The 21,219-nt window shown below is 42.7% G+C and overlaps 1 protein-coding gene across 1 annotated transcript in view; it reads right to left on the bottom strand.

Annotated features, from left to right (window-relative positions):
- LOC124805068 (guanylate cyclase soluble subunit beta-1) overlaps positions 1 to 21,219 on the bottom strand; it is a 214,547-nt gene that overhangs the window by 105,153 nt on the left and 88,175 nt on the right. Inside the window, exon 6 of the mRNA XM_047265492.1 lies at positions 10,976 to 11,129. Within this exon, the coding sequence (XP_047121448.1) occupies positions 10,976 to 11,129 (154 nt within the window). The remainder of the gene's footprint in view (positions 1 to 10,975; positions 11,130 to 21,219) is intronic.

Genomic DNA, 21,219 nt, shown 5'->3' with positions numbered 1-21,219 from the left:
CTCCGTTAAAGGTAACTCACTGTATCCATGAACCTACATTCATCAGTTGAGAGTAGGACTACCAGAACTTTGGTCACTAGCACACAAACTAGACTTTATATGCACCCATATGTCTGGAACAGTAGCAGAAACGATGCAAAACGTAGCAGCTACTTGTCGATCATATGAAGATTTCAGAGACAAGTTTCTCTCACGCTATGGTGGAGTGAAGCTCAAAATAGGGTGATGTATGAACTACTACAAAATCCATACATTGAGAATTTCAGAGATAAGAGCATTGTAAATTTTTTGATGCAATAGGAAAGAAAAACCAATGTTTGGATGTGCCATATAGCGATGGAGAATTGATTAAATTGTATACCATGAGGCTGCAACTAAAATACCAACAGTCATTGGTAGGGCACGGAGGCAGTGACGTGGAAGCCTTCAAATGAATTCTGGGAGAATTAGAATTCATATTCTCGGAAGATGAGGCTCGAAAAATTGAAACCCGCGTGGAAACGTGAATGAAAGACTATGAAATGCGCTAGAGACCGCACGAAGTAAATGTCTGCTACTACGAGCCGCGTGATAACTTTGCGCCAAGAAATGACAATCGATTGCAACAGAGAAATAGGTACGGATACAGAACAAGAAATGAAAATGGTTGTCCACCCAGAAATGGCAATAATTGCTACAGGGCAATCGCAACTGGAGGACAAACAGACCGACAAATTTCCAGTGACGAGACCTGTATCGTCTCGAGTCGAACAAAGATAGGAAGGACCGAATGAAGACGTGGAGATAAGGCCACCAAACCCCGATAAACGTTCCAATTGAAGATAGGGCGCCCAACTGAATGAGAACAGCGCATCTACCCAAGCAAGCAGCAGCAATGTAACGAGAGAAATATACACCTTATCACGAGAGTTGAGAGATGAAGCAAGAAAATCGCAGGGACAGAAAGAAGTCGAGATACCGCAAACATCAGGTTGGACAGGAATTAGTTGGGACGATTTTGCAAAAGACGGACTACCGGAACAAAAGGAAGCAGGTATAAAGGAAGTCGCGTTAAAAGGCAAAGTAGTTAGCATTGTACAGTTATTTAATACTGAAACTAATGAGAGCCGATTACAAGAGGATAACGTACCGTCGAGAGAAATAAACATATTGTCACGACAGATAATAAATGATGAAATAAAATTGCAGAGAGCAAACGAAGGCAGGAAACAACATCATTCTGGGGAGAAATTAACTGGGAGGATATAGAGGAAGAAAATGAACTACCAGAGGTAGGAACAATGGGAGAAGAGGATAGGGACGAAGCTATTAGAATTGCAGAGTTATTTGAGGCTGAGACCAGGGAAAACGAAATCAAGGAGGTTAATGTGCAGTCGACGGAAGTTGAAAATAACATACAATAGGACACAGGTCCCAATCAGTGCATTGATGGAAGTTACAGAGATATAATAAGGGCATTTGGATGCGATTATTTGGGAGTTTCCGCGAAGAAAGAAGAGGAAGATCTAGTTGAGCTCAGAGAAGATGAAGTTAAATGTGGAGAAGAAGTTGCAGAAGAGAGAGAGAGAGAGAGAGAGAGAGAGAGAGAGAGAGATAGTGGTCGAGGCATATCCGCCAACGTATGGTTCAATAGAGGATGCTTTAATGCAGGGAGAGGAGGAAGACCGGAGCAAACTGGTCGAGATTCAATCTGTTGTGAAGGCCATGGTAGCAAAAATCGCAACTAATGTGGTCATAGGCAGCGGAAGCGAGCTAACCTGATTTTGGAGAACTATTTAACAAATGCAATGCTAATGAAGAATTACCAATCTTGAAAACGAAGAAGCTTAACTGAAGGGTCCCATCAAAAATCATGCTGCCGATGTCATTAAACAAACGATATTAACTCTTTCGTGCAAAGGTCAAAAGCTCGAAGTCATTTTCGTTATCATACCGAAATTAACGGTGGACATGGTGATAGGTGCAGATTTTCCGAATCAAGACAAGCTGTGGTAAACATGGGAAGAGGCAGCGTCACTTCAGAGAGCACTAAACTTCTCTTTAAGCCAGAGCTGTACGGTGTCAAACATATGTGGAAGATCAAGAGCCTTCCAGAGCTAAGGAACGATGTTCCACCACTCAAACAAAGTGCTATAGACATAGCAGGCTGACCATAGAATGAGATAGGTAAAAGTTTAGGACTTCATTAGGTAAGCCATATTTAAAGGGTATGATGAATAATAACTTACAGGCGTCAGCAAATAATGTCAAAGAAGCCGTTAATTATGTTACAGGCAGGATGTGACCAGGAGTCTGAAGAAAAGAAGGGTATGATGAATAATAACTTACAGGCATCAGCAAATAATGTCAAAGAAGCCGTTAATTATGTTACAGGCAGGATGTGACCAGGAGTCTGAAGAAAAGAAGAGGAGGAGAAACAGGAAGTACGCTAAATTTTTATATATAGCAACTAACATGGTACGTAGAGTTTGCAAAGGTGAAATGGATAAATCATAATCTACTAACATGACATACTAACATGCCACACAACGACGCCAAACATAATGAAAACAAGGAGTATTATTAGCTTAAGATATCAGGAGCAAACTGGAACCTGACGGAGAAACTAGAACTATAACGCAGAGATAGGACGCCGAACCACGTAAAGAATTTGTTAAGAGGCGTAACTTAGGCATTAAGCATATGGCAGATCATAAGAAAATATTTTTGTACTCCAGCCTCCTGTAAGAAACATTCGTCAACTGCCCACGATGATGCGGCGGACGACAGCTGAAAACGGATATGGGACGTGACTGGACGAGATTACCGATTTTCTACAATGTGGAGGCGCCGATAAGGGCACGAGAAGGATGGCGGTTTGTAACCAAGGCAGCCCTTGTACCCAACTGCGATAGCAAACTTTCTGTCATAAAGAATATACAAGGAGGGTGGATGAGCAGCAGAAGATCGAATATAAAACTTCAAAACAACTATTACTCAATAATTTCCTATATCCTGCCCAGAAAAGAGACAAGGGTCAAGTCTGATGAAAGGAAGATGCTCGAAAGGACAGAAGATGAAGAGTCCCAAGATCGATGTTGAAGAGAGAATATGGGAGAAAAAAATTCAAGGTACATCTTTCAAAATACCCATCCTATTGTAATCTACACTCCTGGAAATGGAAAAAAGAACACATTGACACTGGTGTGTCAGACCCACCATACTTGCTCCGGACACTGCGAGAGGGCTGTACAAGCAATGATCACACGCACGGCACAGCGGACACACCAGGAACCGCGGTGTTGGCCGTCGAATGGCGCTAGCTGCGCAGCATTTGTGCACCGCCGCCGTCAGTGTCAGCCAGTTTGTCGTGGCATACGGAGCTCCATCGCAGTCTTTAACACTGGTAGCATGCCGCGACAGCGTGGACGTGAACCGTATGTGCAGTTGACGGACTTTGAGCGAGGGCGTATAGTGGGCATGCGGGAGGCCGGGTGGACGTACCGCCGAATTGCTCAACACGTGGGGCGTGGGGTCTCCACAGTACACCGATGTTGTCGCCAGTGGTCGGCGGAAGGTGCACGTGCCCGTCGACCTGGGACCGGATCGCAGCGACGCACGGATGCACGCCAAGACCGTAGGATCCTACGCAGTGCCGTAGGAGACCGCACCGCCACTTCCCAGCAAATTAGGGACACTGTTGCTCCTGGGGTATCGGCGAGGACCATTCGCAACCGTCTCCATGAAGCTGGGCTACGGTCCCGCACACCGATAGGCCGTCTTCCGCTCACGCCCCAACATCGTGCAGCCCGCCTCCAGTGGTGTCGCGACAGGCGTGAATGGAGGGACGAATGGAGACGTGTCGTCTTCAGCGATGAGAGTCGCTTCTGCCTTGGTGCCAATGATGGTCGTATGCGTGTTTGGCGCCGTGCAGGTGAGCGCCACAATCAGGACTGCATACGACCGAGGCACACAGGGCCAACACCCGGCATCATGGTGTGGGGAGCGATCTCCTACACTGGCCGTACACCACTGGTGATCGTCGAGGGGACACTGAATAGTGCACGGTACATCCAAACCGTCATCGAACCCATCGTTCTACCATTCCTAGACCGGCAAGGGAACTTGCTGTTCCAACAGGACAATGCACGTCCGCATGTATCCCGTGCCACCCAACGTGCTCTAGAAGGTGTAAGTCAACTACCCTGGCCAGCATGATCTCCGGATCTGTCCCCCATTGAGCATGTTTGGGACTGGATGAAGCGTCGTCTCACGCGGTCTGCACGTCCAGCACGAACGCTGGTCCAACTGAGGCGCCAGGTGGAAATGGCATGGCAAGCCGTTCCACAGGACTACTTCCAGCATCTCTACGATCGTCTCCATGGGAGAATAGCAGCCTGCATTGCTGCGAAAGGTGGATATACACTGTACTAGTGCCGACATTGTGCGTGCTCTGTTGCCTGTGTCTATGTGCCTGTGGTTCTGTCAGTGTGATCATGTGATGTATCTGACCCCAGGAATGTGTCAATAAAGTTTCCCCTTCCTGGGACAATGAATTCACGGTGTTCTTATTTCAATTTCCAGTGAAGTTCTGCAACAGTATAAATACCTTCAGCAATGTCTTGAGAAGAAAAATACACATTTTTAAAGTCAATAATCCCCGAGGCTCTGCACTAAAAGGTTGACATTCTTATGAGGACACACCAACTCGGGAACATCCTGTTGCAAGATTCGATGAAGAACGACAGTGCCGACAAACATCCAATACAACTTCTTCATATTCGTGCAAAGACGTTAATCGCCAACGTCACGCTAGAATATTCGTAGATATCGTGTGAAAATGTCGTCGAAATTAGGTAATGATCAGTGTCGGGCAGAAAAAAAATCTGCAAAAACCCACAACCATTAACATTGTACTTCGTCTGATTAACATCGATTCATCCCTCTTTAGTCTATACAATATGTGTAAGTGTCTGGATAAGAACTGTATAACAGTGTTTTCATAATCTTTGTATCATAGCGCCATGTAAAATCTCACATATTTTAAAAACAATACAATTTTATCTTGGTGCCAAAATTTGAATATTCACTCATGACTATAAATCTGTAATTATAACTGCATATTGTAATAAGCAACCTGTTAACATGTATTTGTGTGTGTGTGAGTGTGTTTATAGATGAAAGTATTGCTTATTATGATAAACATCTTTATTTTGGTGTAAAAGATTGTATTTCTGTGATACAGACTTCTCATCTCTGTCTTGTTTCACCATTATCTCTGAGCATGTTTCATCTCTGTCTTGTACCACCACTGTCTTTGAACATGTTATGTAGAATGTAAGCAATCTGCATTATGTAGTTCTACTTGTGTATTATGGAAGTATGCAGTTGAACTGTTGGACTGAAACAAAAATCTCGTCAAAATGCTTCCTTCCTAAAATGATGTTTGACCGTTTCGTTTGGCCTTTGGCTATGTTGTGTGTATGTTTTTAATTTTGATTAGATTTTGGTATTATTTCCTAGTCTATTATAGGAAACACAGTCTGTAAATGTGTCAGAGAGCCTTGGAACAACGGTTCAAGTTGCAAATATGGCAACATTCCTTTAAAATTCATTTTGTAGAAAATTCGAGTTCACATGCAAATAAAAAGCAATGTTATCTAACATGTGTATGAGTAGTTCTGATCTATCTTCCTATCACAATTGCGCAAGGATGCTTACGAATTTGGTGCTGCACCTAAGGCCTGCAAGATAGGAGGATACCATCTCACACATGCAGAGTTCCGAAGAGTGTAGCAATATGGACAATGGTCTTTGTGTCATTTCCAATACACTCTACATGTACATCTACCTCTAAATGGATACTCTGCAAATCACATTTAAGTGCCTGGCAGAGGATTCATCGAACCACCTTCACAATTCTCTATTATCCCAATCTCGTATAGCTTGCAGAAGGAACGATCATCTATATCTTTCCGTATGAGCTCTGATTTCCCTTATTTCATCGTAGTGATCGTTTCTCCCTGTGTAGGTCGGCGTCAACAAAATATTTTCGCATTTAGAGGAGAAAGTTGGTGACTGGAATTTCGTGAGAAGATTCCGCCGCAACGAAAAACGCCTTGTTTTAATGATGTCCAGCCCAGATCCTGTATCATTTCTGTGACACTCTCACCCACATTTCGCGATAATACAAAACGTGCTGCCCTTCTTTGAACTTGTTCGATGTAATCCATCAGTCCTAACTGATACGGATCCCACACCGCACAGCGGTATTCTAAAAGAGGACAGACAAGCGTAGTGTAGCCAGTCTCCTTAGTAGACATGTTACATTTTCTGAGTGTTCTGTCAATAAAATGCAATCTTTGCTTAACCTTCCCCATAATATATGCTGTGTGTTCCTTCAAATTTAAGTTGTTCATAATTGTAATACCTACGTATTTAGTTGAATTTCGGCTTTTAGATTAGACTGGCTTATCATGTAACTGAAGTTTAACGAATTACTGTAGCACTCATGGGGATGACCTCACACGTTTCGTTATTTAGGGCCAACTGACAATTTTCGCACCATTCTGATATCTTTTCTAAATCGTTTTGTTTTGATCTTCTGATGACTACATTAGTCGATAAACGACAGCGTCATCTGAAAACAATCGAAGACGGCTGCTCAAATTGTCTCCAAAATCGTTTATATAGATAAAGAACAGCAAAGGGCTTATAACACTACCTTGAGGAACGCCAGAAATCACTTCTGTTTTACTCGATGACTTTCCATCAATTACTACGAACTGTGACCTCTCTGACAGGAAATCACAAATCCAGTCACATAAATGAGACCAGTGTCAAAAGCTTTCTGGAAATCCAGAAATACTGAATCGATCTGAAATCCCTTGTCAGTAGCACTCATCACTTCATGTGAATAAAGAGCTCGTTGTGTTTCACAACAACGATGTTTTCTAAACCCATGTCGACTGTGTGTCAGTTTTCGTCGAGGTAATTCATAATGTTTGAACACAATATATGTTCCCAAATCCTGCTGCATATCGACGTTAACGATAAGGACCTATAATTTTGTGTTACTCCTACTACCTTTCTTGAATATTGGTATGACCTGTGCAACTTTCCAGTCTTTGGGTACGAATCTTTCGTCGAGCGAACGGTTGTAATCGATTGTTGAGTATGGAGCTAAAGCATCAGCATACTCCGAAAGGAACCTAATTGCTATACAATCTGGACCTGAAGACTTTCTTTTATTAAGTGATTTAAGTTGCTTCACCACTCCGAGGATATTTACTTCTACGTATCTCATGTTGGCAGCTGTTCTCGATTCGTTTTCTGGAATAATTACTTCGTCTTCTTTTGTGAAGGCATTTCTGAAGGCTAAAATGGAAACGTTATCGCTAACAGAAATTAGTGTACGGGTTCAAGCATAATTACATGTTAGCAAAAAATGAAAGTCTTAGATTTTCACAGGCGTCGTTTCTTTCATAGGGCAGAGTTTATCTTTTGCTACGTAATACTAAGATAAAGAGCTTTTTTTTCATGTGGGTTTCAACACTTTCTACGCACATTTACTTCCATCTCCTGCTGTGTTCCTGTAGGGAGGCAGATGTCCCTCTGTGTGGGTTTCAACCTAATATTGGGACAGGTCTTGCCGTCGTAAAATTCTCCTTCCGTCAGAACTATGTCTCGCAGCTCGGGTCTGGGAAATTACTAGCGTTGCAATTACTAGTGTGAGTGTTAGTGATTTATCTTCATGAAATGCTGGCTTGTTCATTTATTTTGTCCATCAATAATTCATACATTTTTACGTAAGTATGTTGTGTGACATATCGATTCAAATGGAATTGTTTCAGGAATTCAATGTAAGGTGTGTTACATGGCGCTATTTTCGAAACTTAATTACTCTGGAAGTCTAAAAACACCACACATGGTATGCATATTGGCACTACTCATGAAACTTTTAGGTGAAGCAACACTTGTTGATGACCAAAGGTTGTTATACCACAATGTAAGTAAAATGGACTTTCAAATTAAATATTTCCACATCTAAATTGTCTGTATTACATATTAAAATAGGTGCAGCTCACTTATTGGTAGCACTGAAAGAAAATGTAAGTTAGTAAATGAGCATAGTTCGATCTTTCAACCATACAACAGTACCACACTAAATTCATCAAAACACATAAAAATTACTTCTATAACATCATAAAATACACATGAGCATACTGCCGGTGTAACTACACAGCTTGGACTGGACTTGTCAACGAGAATTACCAAAGTAAATAATGTTATTCCTACATTTATGTTAGCCAAAGCTCATCTCTAAAACTGATAACAAAGTCACCCAAACATTATTGTGACTTTGTGCTAGGGTATTAATGTTATCTTACAGTATAAAACATTTGCCAGCTTCTGCTGAAATGGTAAATAATGCTATTAGACAGTGGAAAGTATGTGATATTTTGATGAAACACCATATTGAACAGTAGATGGCGAGTGTCATTATCACAATCATGGTGATTAACATTACCCCAAACACTTGTTCATTACATTTGTATTACCTATGATGATCACTTACAGGGTGGGAGCAATAATGTTCAGTACACTGGATGACTACCATTAGCCTCTACAAGTAATTTGTAATCTCAGCACAGTCTTACTTACATCACTCACACGGCAACACACCCAAGAGTAAATAAACGATTTTGATGAAACTTTGTAAGTGTACAGAAGGGGCAAAGTAATGCTATACGTATGACTTGCTTGTACCCAACTTCACTTTTATGGGTACAACACAACTCAAAAGGTAATTTACTATTTTGGGTTTGGACGGAATATCGTTGAAGTGATGATTTATAAATTTTTTTTCATGTGAAAGCTGATAAGTAATCAACAATTTTGAAAGCTGTATAATCTACCATTATAACAATTTGAAATTTTGCAAAATATCCCACCTCCATTAATTAATTTTGATAAATAAAGTTAAAACATAGATGAAACGTTTAGCTGCTGTGAGCGTGTATACACGTGTTTCTACTCCATTTCTCATTTGTTGTAGACATGTATAGGTGGACCACCTCGGCTTTCGTACAGTACTATAGATATCTGAATGCGTCCTGAGCCGCCGATCCCTCCCTGCTGCAAAGGAGTTACATCCATATCTCGGTGAATAATAAGAGTTCCGAGTGTCGGTCATATAACATATGTGCCCCACTGCGTGCTATCATTTTTAAAAAAATCTCGTTTCTATACCTTGAATCGTTTGTGAGAAATGAAGATTGTTATGACCACAAGAATCGCAATGCGCAAGGACGTGAATGGCAGCATCATGTCCTTCGGAAATAAAACCCAGTAATATGAGAACGAAGTGAGGTATCCTTCTGCACTCAGTTTTAAATAAAATTTCGAAATTTTATCTACATTACATTTACTGCAGTGTATGAGCAAAAATCTACCATATTCAAAGTTTATTCATTGAGTTTTTATCTCTGTAAAACCTTCACAATTCCAAGCAGTCTTATGCTTAATTTGCTGAAGCGCAGTAACTATGACATAAAACGAAAAGGAATTCAGTCCTTTATCAAATGAAGATATCAGACTATCAGAAGTGCAAAAACCAAATTTTTTCACCTAATAGTTTTCCAAAAAATAGGATGATAACGCCGTCTCTCAGCACAGGCACCAGCATATAGCGAGCAGTACAGCTGTAACAACAAGAACACTCTACACAGAATGCAGATAGCAAGTCTGTGGCAGTGCGAGGGTTAAAGAAGCTTTTTAGTCACGTACATGTATGTGTAATAAATCTGGTCTATGAAATACTATTTGTGGAAAATAAGCTGTACACAATATCCTGTCAGAGTATTTCCAACATCTCTAATTAAAATATCGAAACATTCATCATTATTATAATTATTTATTTTACATGCCTTGGTTTAGCTTTTATATTATTATTTAACGTTTTACATTTATGTTTTTTGTTATTTTAGTTCACTGTTTCATATATGTTTAACTTGTTGATTGAAATCAGTAGATAACTTGTTATTGTGATGCAATATTATTATAATAATCATAATCAGCAAAGAAATGCTTAAAACATCCCACAACTGTACTTGTGCCGTCGAGTCTTTTGGGATCAATAGATGACCAAGTTTCTTGTCCTCAGGTACGATACAAAAGCTGTTATTACACGCTGCCCACCTGCTTCTTCACATGTTTCATGAGTTTCGGCTTAGAATTCAAAAATCTCTTTTCGATGCCCCAAATGTCTTTGTAACAGCACAGAAATCTGTGAATCCAACGTCTGACCAGGTCAAAAGATATTTCGGAAATGTTTTCTTTGCTAGTGAGGAAGAAAAATCTGGATTTCTGTTAGTGTGAAAGAACCGATTAGAACATCGTACATGTGGATGAGAGACCTGTTCCTCTGGTGATCCTAAAGGCCGCTATGGCACATGTACAGCCATGCCACTTAAATGTTTTAACGTGTTATCACGTGGGCGATGAATACCTGCGAAAGCACGCATCTGATGAGCGAAACCAGCCAGATAAATCAAATAATAAGCCACCTGTGGCGATATGTCTATACATTAGTTACATGAAAATTAACTTCTCATCTTAGCGACCATGACAGCTCGAGAACTATTGAATTTTCTTGCTCTATCTCAGCTTCCACGCAATCTCTAGTATCTAATGACCTGTGTCAGCATGTATTCTGAAGGACAGATGTTTAAATCCCCGGCTGCCCGTCGTAATTTGGAATTTTCATGACTCAAAAAATCGCTTGAGACTTAGAAAGGACACGGCTAACGTCCTTTCCTAGCCTCTAGAGACCTTGTCGTCGAAGGTATGTTAAACGCTAAGCTTGCTTCCTTTGGATACGGATTGCACATAAACTAAGCAAAGTGACTGTGGAAGTGCACTGTAGAACCACTTTAACAAGCCATCCTCTGGCCAAAGTGTGCCTGTCTTATAGATACATAATGCAGGTGCTCACCAAGTGACAGCGTGTCATCCTCGTGCACTTCTGGGGCAGCCACTTTGCCCGGTCCGGACTGCTCTGTGATGAGGAATTGCACGTGGTCGCACTCTTCCTTGGTACGAAGAATCTGCACATCCACCTCGGTGCCGTGTAGTTTGCTGGCCACCGTCTGAAAGCGCACAGAGACTAAATATCCATGTAGTGGGTACTAATACTTTCAGGAACACAATGGTAATACAGGCCGTTACTTCAGACTGGGTATTTTTGGTGGACGTGCGTGGTAAGTAGTCTGTAGAAACGAGAGCCGAATAAACCTAATATCTGTAAAGGGATCTGGTTCAAAACGAGTAGCTACACGGTGATGTTCCTCTACCCAAAGTGAGGTTGTTCACACATGAATTACACTTCTACAGGTTTACTAAATACGATCGGAGCTTGCTGTAATTTTATGCTTTGGAACCGGATCCCATCAACATTCTGCCACGGTATTTCAGCCCAGAGACGTCCGGCCATCCTCAGGTGAGTAGACGGTGTACTGAAGAGACCTGATGCATTCATTGTATTTACAGCGAATTCCATGCATGCGAATCGTACTGGCGTTTTACGGCGCATGCGTTAGGAGGTGACATGAGTTACGCAGTCAAGTTGTGTGTGCTGACCTCAGAGGTGAAGAAAGAACAAACTAATCGCTGAGTATCGACTGAGCATGTCGATTCAGTTGTGACCGCGTCATTTTAATAATAGGATTCCAATTTTTATCAAGCTCAAAACCGTTGTCAAGATTCATTAAATCATTAGCAAGACCAACTTCCACGGAGTCTTTAATTACAGTGTCCCAGAAGCTGGAAACGGGTGCTAAAATTTTGGTATTATTGTATTCCATTGAATGTACCATGGAAATGCAATGTTCTGCCACTGTTGATTTTAAAGGTTGCCGCGGATGGGTGTGTGTCTTTCGTGTTCTAGACAGCGTTCCTGGACCGGTCGAGTCGTCTGACCTATATATGTGCAGAGCCACAGCCTCAGGGAATTTTATAAACATCCGCTTTCCTCAATTGTAATTCGCCTTTAACGGATCCAACTAAGGCCCTGCTCTTTGCTGGTAGACGGAAGATGACATTAATATTATTCTTCCTAAACAATCTGCCTGTTTGAGAAGACACGTTCCCAGCAAGTGGAAGGAACGCAGTTGAATTACAGTCATCATCAGTCACCTCAGAACGTTGCTTCTCGTTATTATAATTGTGCATGGCCTTCCGTATTTTACGTCACCTACCGTCCATTAGCAAAGAGCAGGGCCTTAGTTGGAACCGTGAAAGACGAATTAAAATTGAGGAAGGCGGGTGTTTATAAAATTCCCTGTGAGTGTGGCTTTGCATATAGATAGGTCAGACGATTCGAACGGTCCAGGAACGCTGTGTAGAACACGAAAGACACACAACCATCCGCGGCAACCTTTAAAATCAACAGTGGCAGAACATTGTATTTCAATGGGACATTTAATGAAATACAATAATACCAAAATTTTAGCACCGGTTTCCAGCTTCTGGGACTCTGTAATTAAAGACTCCGTGGAAATAAGTCTTGTTGATAATTTAATGAACCGTGACAACGGCTTTGAGCTTTATAAAAATTGTAATCCTATTATTAAAATGATGCGGTTACAACGCAATCGACATGTTTAGTCGATACCCAACGACAAGTTTGTTCTTTCGTCACCACTGAGGGCAGCACACACAACCTGGCTGCCTCGCGCACGCCACCTCCTAACGTATGTGCCGTAAACCGCCAGCACGATTCGCATGCGCGGAATTCGCTGTAAATACACTCCTGGAAATGGAAAAAAGAACACATTGACACTGGTGTGTCAGACCCACCATACTTGCTCCGGACACTGCGAGAGGGCTGTACAAGCAATGATCACACGCACGGCACAGCGGACACACCAGGAACCGCGGTGTTGGCCGTCGAATGGCGCTAGCTGCGCAGCATTTGTGCACCGCCGCCGTCAGTGTCAGCCAGTTTGCCGTGGCATACGGAGCTCCATCGCAGTCTTTAACACTGGTAGCATGCCGCGACAGCGTGGACGTGAACCGTATGTGCAGTTGACGGACTTTGAGCGAGGGCGTATAGTGGGCATGCGGGAGGCCGGGTGGACGTACCGCCGAATTGCTCAACACGTGGGGCGTGAGGTCTCCACAGTACATCGATGTTGTCGCCAGTGGTCGGCGGAAGGTGCACGTGCCCGTCGACCTGGGACCGGACAGCAGCGACGCACGGATGCACGCCAAGACCGTAGGATCCTACGCAGTGACATAGGGGACCGCACCGCCACTTCCCAGCAAATTAGGGACACTGTTGCTCCTGGGGTATGGGCGAGGACCATTCGCAACCGTCTCCATGAAGCTGGGCTACGGTCCCGCACACCGTTAGGCCGTCTTCCGCTCACGCCCCAACATCGTGCAGCCCGCCTCCAGTGGTGTCGCGACAGGCGTGAATGGAGGGACGAATGGAGACGTGTCGTCTTCAGCGATGAGAGTCGCTTCTGCCTTGGTGCCAATGATGGTCGTATGCGTGTTTGGCGCCGTGCAGGTGAGCGCCACAATCAGGACTGCATACGACCGAGGCACACAGGGCCAACACCCGGCATCATGGTGTGGGGAGCCATCTCCTACACTGGCCGTACACCACTGGTGATCGTCGAGGGGACACTGAATAGTGCACGGTACATCCAAACCGTCATCGAACCCATCGTTCTACCATTCCTAGACAGGCAAGGGAACTTGCTGTTCCAACAGGACAATGCACGTCCGCATGTATCCCGTGCCACCCAACGTGCTCTAGAAGGTGTAAGTCAACTACCCTGGCCAGCAAGATCTCCGGATCTGTCCCCCATTGAGCATGTTTGGGACTGGATGAAGCGTCGTCTCACGCGGTCTTCACGTCCAGCACGAACGCTGGTCCAACTGAGGCGCCAGGTGGAAATGGCATGGCAAGCCGTTCCACAGGACTACATCCAGCATCTCTACGATCGTCTCCATGGGAGAATAGCAGCCTGCATTTCTGCGAAAGGTGGATATACACTGTACTAGTGCCGACATTGTGCATGCTCTGTTGCCTGTGTCTATGTGCCTGTGGTTCTGTCAGTGTGATCATGTGATGTATCTGACCCCAGGAATGTGTCAATAAAGTTTCCCCTTCCTGGGACAATGAATTCACGGTGTTCTTATTTCAATTTCCAGGAGTGTACAATGACTGCATCAAGTCTCTTCAGTTCTTTGTCTACTCGCCTGAGGATGACCGGACGTGTCTGGGCCGAAATACATTGGCAGAATGTTGATGGCACCCGGCAGCAAACCCGAAAATTACTGGAAGAAGAAATACGCGGAGAAAATTTCAGAAATCACAAAAACGCAGCTCCTCCACAGGTGATGTCACGAACACAAACTTTTACAGTGGCACTTTGAAACGTTGCATGTTAACTTTCTCAGATTTCATGATGTCTCCACTTCATACTGGCTCCTCGAATTATCGGTGCGTTTTTTGATCCAACCCATGAGATATTTGAGCAGTGGGACATGCATATTTCACAATAATGTAACTAAATGATACAGAGAAACTGTGTTCTGCGTCGGTCTAACGTGGTCTTTTCACCGTCGTTAGCCTGGTGGCGGGAGAGACCCTATGAATCAGTTCCGCTTACGTCGGGATTCGTTATCTCGGTGGTTGCTAAATTTACAGAATTTACAGAAAATACGTGGAGGTCAGAATGTGCCTGAAAAGGTCGGTCGTCTTCTCGTCAAATTTCTGTGCAATGAGCTCAACTGGCTCTCGAAGAGGCACCCTGGTGAATAACGAGACAACGTCCAAACTCACCAGGATATCTGAGTCTTTCAGCTTGAAGTTCTCGAGACGTTTTACGAAACCCGTAGAATTCCGAACGTGATGAGGGTATTTACCTACATAAGGGCTTAGTAGTTCTACCAGGTATTTGGCCAGCAAATATGTAGGTGCCCTAATGTTGCTGAGTTGTACTCAAAGCTGCGACGGGTAAAATGCACCCTCTCACGAACCAAGGTGAGCCTAGCACGCTTCTTAATTTTCTTAGCTACTGCAGAGTCAATGTAATGCGTGGCCTTAGGAAAGTTTGGCACAACCTGATCGGCACGACATCTCTTCAGGAAGGCAAGAGCACTCTGCAAGCAGCTCCTTCGGTGGCGCAGCTTGTCAGATTTCTTCATGCTGCGATACATCTCCTCCACATAGAGGTATATGATGTGATTCTTCAGCTTCTCCCGGCGTATTTCTTGCTCGAACAGTCCACGAGTGTACTGCCGGTCTATAGTGTCCAACGGGCACAATATTTCGGCCATCAGACATGTCGCCATCGTCAGGTGCGCTGACAAACTGAGCTCCTGAGGGCGGGGGGCCGTCCTAAATCCCCTTCCTCCGCGAGGCGTTCTCTCCGCGGTCCGCGCCCGCGGCCACGCGTCTGCGGTCGCTGTGATGTTGGTGTCGGCGTCTGTGGTGGCGTCGGTGTAACTGCCGCGTCCGCCCTGGTCGCTCGTTCGTTTTCTTTGCTGAGCCTCTTTTTAATTAGACTCATTGCTGATTCCCACGCCTTTCTGAGGTTATAGCCGCATTCTCTGTTGATGAGTCCGTCCCTGGTACGAACTTCGATAGCCTCTCTAACGACGCTGTCCCAGTACTTAAATGTCTGTGCCAAGACCCTGGTATGTTGGTAGTCCATTTCGTGATTCAACAAAATTTCAGAGAAATTGACACATACTTACATTATGTCATGACAACGACAAATCAGTAGTTATAACGGAAAAAACCGAAAACCTTCTCTGTGAACATATTACTTTTATATGTCTCCCATACCTTTAATTATTTCCGGTATCTGATGAAACATTTATTCTGCAGGGAAGAATGAAAGCTGAACGCCCAGCTAAATTAAAATCGCATCGAAGCTGGCGCAATTCAGAATCGAGCGGTCTAACAAGGAGAGCGTCCTAAATAAGCAGAAATTGAGATAAAAAAAGTGAGATCGAGGACCCATGTACAATGGGTTATACTAATCAGTTACCTCGATGATCTTTGTTCATTTAAAGATTATATGCATGGTTACAGTAGTTCTTTTGGAAATTTGTGGTAAGAACCTATGGGACCAAACTGCTCAGGTCATCGGTCCCTAAGCATACACACTTAAACTAACTTAAACTAAATTACGCTAAGGACAACTCACACCCATGCCCGAGGGAGGACTCGAAGCTCCAGTGGGGGAGGGGGGGGGGAGCCGTGACAAGACGGCTTAGCTACAGTTGTGATATGTATGGATATATGGTAAAGTTTAGGTTTTAAGTTTTTTATACTATTCATTTGTGCACTTTACAGTGTCTGTTTCAACACTACTAAACTTCAAGGCGAAAATTTGTAGGGTTCGGCTGTGACGTGATAATTCCATTCAAAAGGTGATGTAGGACTTCCTAACGTTCACATAGGCTAGAAATGTTATCAGCAAATCTAATCTCCCATGTCTGTTCACTCCTCCAGTCACAAACCTTCAAAATTTTTTATGCTCAATAAGAAATATTCTTCCTTTTCCAAATGTATGTGGTTCTAGTCTCTTTTTCTTTGTATTGCGATATAGATTACAGTTGCTTTTGCACAATGATCATTCTCCATTTTCATCACACGACCACACCACGTTAAATTCGTTGGTTTAAACACCATCCTTATATTTGGTCATTACTTCCTTTCGCGTTGAGAGCATTTTTGATTCCTTTATTCCTTCTTTCTTGTGTCTCGATGCCGACCAAGCATATATCTTCACCTAAAATCACATTTGCAGTGCTTTTAGTTTCTTTTCACTGTCGTTCATTCACCAACACTCAGCTTCTGAGTACATAGGATCATTACAATTAATTTTGTATACATGAAGGCTTGTACTGAAGTATTTTAATTTTGGTGGAGAATCTGGTGGATTTCAGTCCTTGAGATAATTTTGTAGGTTCCTTATTATCAACAACTGTTGTAAAATGTTTGTAAAATTTTGTGATGTAAATATACGAAATTTGGTAGTATATGTGCGTCGGTGGCATATCGATGAGTGTGTATATGTGACTTTAATATTTAACGGAATTCCCTCTGAATTTCCTCTTAAAGGTGTAATGGCAAATTTCCTTATAACAGAAATGTTTCAAAGTGTAGCCGTGAATTTCGATTAGCGCGAATGTGACTGCTGAAGTCGAGCCTCTGCTACACACAACGGGAAAAACAATACTGCCGGCAACTATAAAGAAGTGTAGATGTGAACAGTTTTCCGACCTGCCCCACAGCGTCAGTGACTCGCAGAGATAACTTTAGAGGCTTTTTGTCTAGAATTATAATAATTATTTGGGTCGTGGACTAGGATCAGCCCTATTTTTTAATCGACCACCACTCATAGAATTTAACTGAAATATACGCAGATTTTGAAAATAAATATTATTCCTCTTGTACCTACTGGAAATAGATCTTTTCACTGTCAGTGACTATGAAAGTCATTTTTGTAGCGAAGACAGTATTCTCTTTCTGTAAACCCTAGATCCAAGAAATCGTTTCATCTACCCCCTTAAGAATTTCAAATGTGCAACTTGATTGACTGAGTCATCATGAGAGAATAGATTTCTCATTACTAAAGATTTGTATTGGAAATGCTGCTGTTTATTGCAGTTACGGAAAATCTGTTTCTTATAAGCCATGATCTAATGCTACACGCTTCCCTCTAGACTACAACATTTCAATTACATTACTTTTCCTTTAAAAAGCCTTATGTGTCATCTGTGAACACCTACCTTATTTGGCTACAGCTCACTCACATACAACAAGAGAATTAGTTTACTAGAATAGAGTTCTGTTCAAATGGTTCAAATGGCTCTGAGCACTATGGGACTTAACTTCTGTGGTCATCAGTCCCCTAGAACTTAGAACTACTTAAACCTAACTAACCTAAGGACATCACACACATCCATGCCCGAGGCAGGATTCGAACCTGCGACCGGAGCGGTCACGCGGTTACAGACTGAAGCGCCCAGACCGCACGGCCACACCGGCCGGCATAGAGTTCTGTTGCAGATCTCCATTCCGTTTAACTCTTTTATTCTTTTCTATTTCGGAAAGAAACCAGTGGTGAGCATTTCACCTAGTTCCATAGTTCCCTAACGGTCCAACGTATAAATTATCATGCAACTGTACACGCAGTTTATTGCATCGAGCAAGATACCTTTCTCAACATTTTCTTTACCATTTCTATTTTTAGTATTTTCCGTTGATGATTCGTTACGAAAGCCAGATTGAGTGTCTGACAGGAAGTCATGGGCACTGGTATGTGGTCCTCTTCTGCTGTATATAGCCTTATCAAAATCCTGCGAGAAGATCATATCAAGAAATTACATAATACTTTTCGATAGCTCTTCCTTCCACGTGTTTACTGAATACTTTTAATCGCACTGAGCTAAGTTCTGGACCAAAATCTCTTGTGTTACACCGACATGAGGCGCATCCTTATTGTTAAGTTCCTAAGAGCACTACATTCGAAGGAAAGAGACCTCGGTTTGAGTCCTAGTGTATTTTAATCTACGCTGAAAAATCGTCCAAAAATGGACGTAATGTCCTTGAAGGAAATTAGAAATCACTGGTTGCAAAACATGTTTTATCAACCATCTTGACCGAATTAATCTTTTAAAATGACCTATTTTTTTTAGCACGAACCATCTTCAAATCAGACTGTATCGGTTACAAGAGTACCCTGTCCACCTATCAGCAGAATTCACAGGCTACGTGGCAGGGTAGAGAGTAGACTATTTTATTCTGTGATGTAGAATGCAAATTTTGCTGACTGTTGTACATGTTACTCTTGTAATCGATACAATTAGATCTAAAGATGGCTCGTGTCGAACTGAAACTGATCGTTTGAAAAATTAATGCTGTCAAGACAGATACTCAAAAATCTGCTGAAAAATCTTTCCAGTGCACACTATACTCCAGAGCGATTTATTCGTTCAGAATGCAAATTAGTAGTTTACCACAAAAAGTGTGGATTATGTATAACGTTCAGAGGAAAGCAGTAACATTTTAAATTATCCAAACATCTTTTTGGTTGTGATGACGGAAAGTGACATAGCTTCGTCACTGAAACAGGCATGAATACCTCAATATAAAGGTAAAGTGATTGACAACTGCTAGGAAAACCTTATGTATTTGGTTACAGATACCACTATAATTGGTATTGGGATATAAAAGATCGTATCAAAGTCTAGAAGACATGCAGACTCTTTTGTGCCTGGTACGCTAGGATAAAAATTGCCATTACTCCGTGCGAACAGACAGTTCAGCTGTACGATCCTATTACGTCTTATGGTTTATCACAGAATTTGATTGTTAGAATATTGCCTGCAAAAGGGAACACACAGGGCCGAGGTCTAGCCCCCCACCCCTCCGTCCCAAACCCCCATCCACACTCCGTCCAGAAAGTAAGTCGTTGCTGATTAGAATGGGACCTGACGAAACTTAGAACGACTGTCTAGTGGCGGTGACGAGATTGGAGGTCACTACGCGCGAACTCATTTTGGCGAGACTTTACACTGTGGGGAGTTCAACTCGTCTCCGCACAGCAAGTGCATTGCCCCGCAGTTCGGTCCCTGAGGTGAGGGAGCGCCGAATCACGGCAGGGCCCCCGAAACGCAGCTGTATCCTCCTCTTGCGCAGAACAAACTTCGCCACTTTTCCAGCTGGATGTTGTCACCTAGTAACGTGCTCATGTGCAAAGTTCCTCCTAGGTATCTCAAGTAGGCTGAAGGGACCGCCACTTCCCGAGAGTGCAGTAGGATCCGTAATGTCATAAAAGCTTAGCAAATCAACAAACCTGCAAAGAAAAGAGAACGAGGTAGAAAAGTACTGCGGGATTAAAAATCTGCAAATGTCTGAGTCAGTAATTTTTTAATCAGTTTGTATCAAAGGACTTTTCTCTCGTAACGGGAAGGAAGGTTAGAATTTATCATCAAGTCGATGTTCAGGAGACTGGAGACAATCGCACCTGTGACTCTGATACGACGGGATTGTGGAGACGTTTAGCCATGTCCACTTTCCTGGAATCATCCAGGAATCTGATGTGACGCAGAAAAACAGCAAAATATAAATCAGGATGTCCGGAGGAGGAACGATTTCCTGTCATGTAGAAGTGTACTGCAATGTAAACACTGCAACACATGGGTTAATTGTTCCGTAATGGGAATAAAAATTTGTTTTCATTTGTTTGTGAAATAGTAATAGCCTTGACAAGTAAGATATTTGGATTTGAATTTTCTCGAGACACGTGACTAGCATTCATACAGCACAAATAATGATACATGTGCACTGTGTCAGGATTACCGCTGACTGTATATTTTCCTTGGTTGTTATGCCGTTACCGGCTTGACTTGCATACCTGGTACAGTACTCCGTATGGCCATTATAGCTGTCAAGCTTATTTCACGAATTACTCCACCCCCCCCCCCCCCTTCTGCAAAAAATCTTATAATTTGGTCTTAAACACTGGAACGTCAACAATCATCAGTTTCAAATTTGATAACGAAACTCTCGAAGTCTAGGAGTCCTATTTGGCTTAAACAATTACACTTAGCAGCATGAATATTCAGCCACGTATACGACTCGTGCAATCCGCAGCATTATGGGTTGCAGAAATTTTTCGCGAGAAATGTAGAGATACAGGCTATTAGGTTCGCACAGTGATGTCAGGACTGATCAGTGAATTTTCTACGTTTAAGATCTGACAGTAGCCTTTTACCTTTATACTCTTAGCAGGAAGAACAATAATGTAAAAATTGGTCCGATATGAATCTGCTGGAAATTATGGTCCATCACTCGCTCTTCCGCCCAAGAGAGGCTACATCACATCATTTCACTGGCATGAACTTAAAGACTTTGTAGTAAAATACCAGGTTATTTCACAGTTCATCATGAAACCAAACACATTGCAAATCTGCGCTGTACATTCGGAAAACATAACAGCTCATTATAGCATTTGCCATGCCTCTCAAATACGTTGTGCTTCTAAATGTATTCGGTGATAGTCGGGATTTTCACCTTGTCAAGGGTCACTCATAAATTACATCCACCATCCTTTAATAAAATGGAAATGAGCGCTGGGTCAGATGTAGGATTCTTACATTGCCATCATGGACAAGATCTTAGCGGATGTGGTTTGTCCCAGCTTT

The sequence above is a fragment of the Schistocerca piceifrons genome, chromosome 7, assembly GCF_021461385.2.
Source record: "Schistocerca piceifrons isolate TAMUIC-IGC-003096 chromosome 7, iqSchPice1.1, whole genome shotgun sequence".
In the NCBI taxonomy this organism is placed as follows: domain Eukaryota; kingdom Metazoa; phylum Arthropoda; class Insecta; order Orthoptera; family Acrididae; genus Schistocerca; species Schistocerca piceifrons.
The sequence above is the reverse complement of the archived record's forward strand: the minus strand, read 5'-3'. Positions and strand labels throughout refer to the sequence as shown.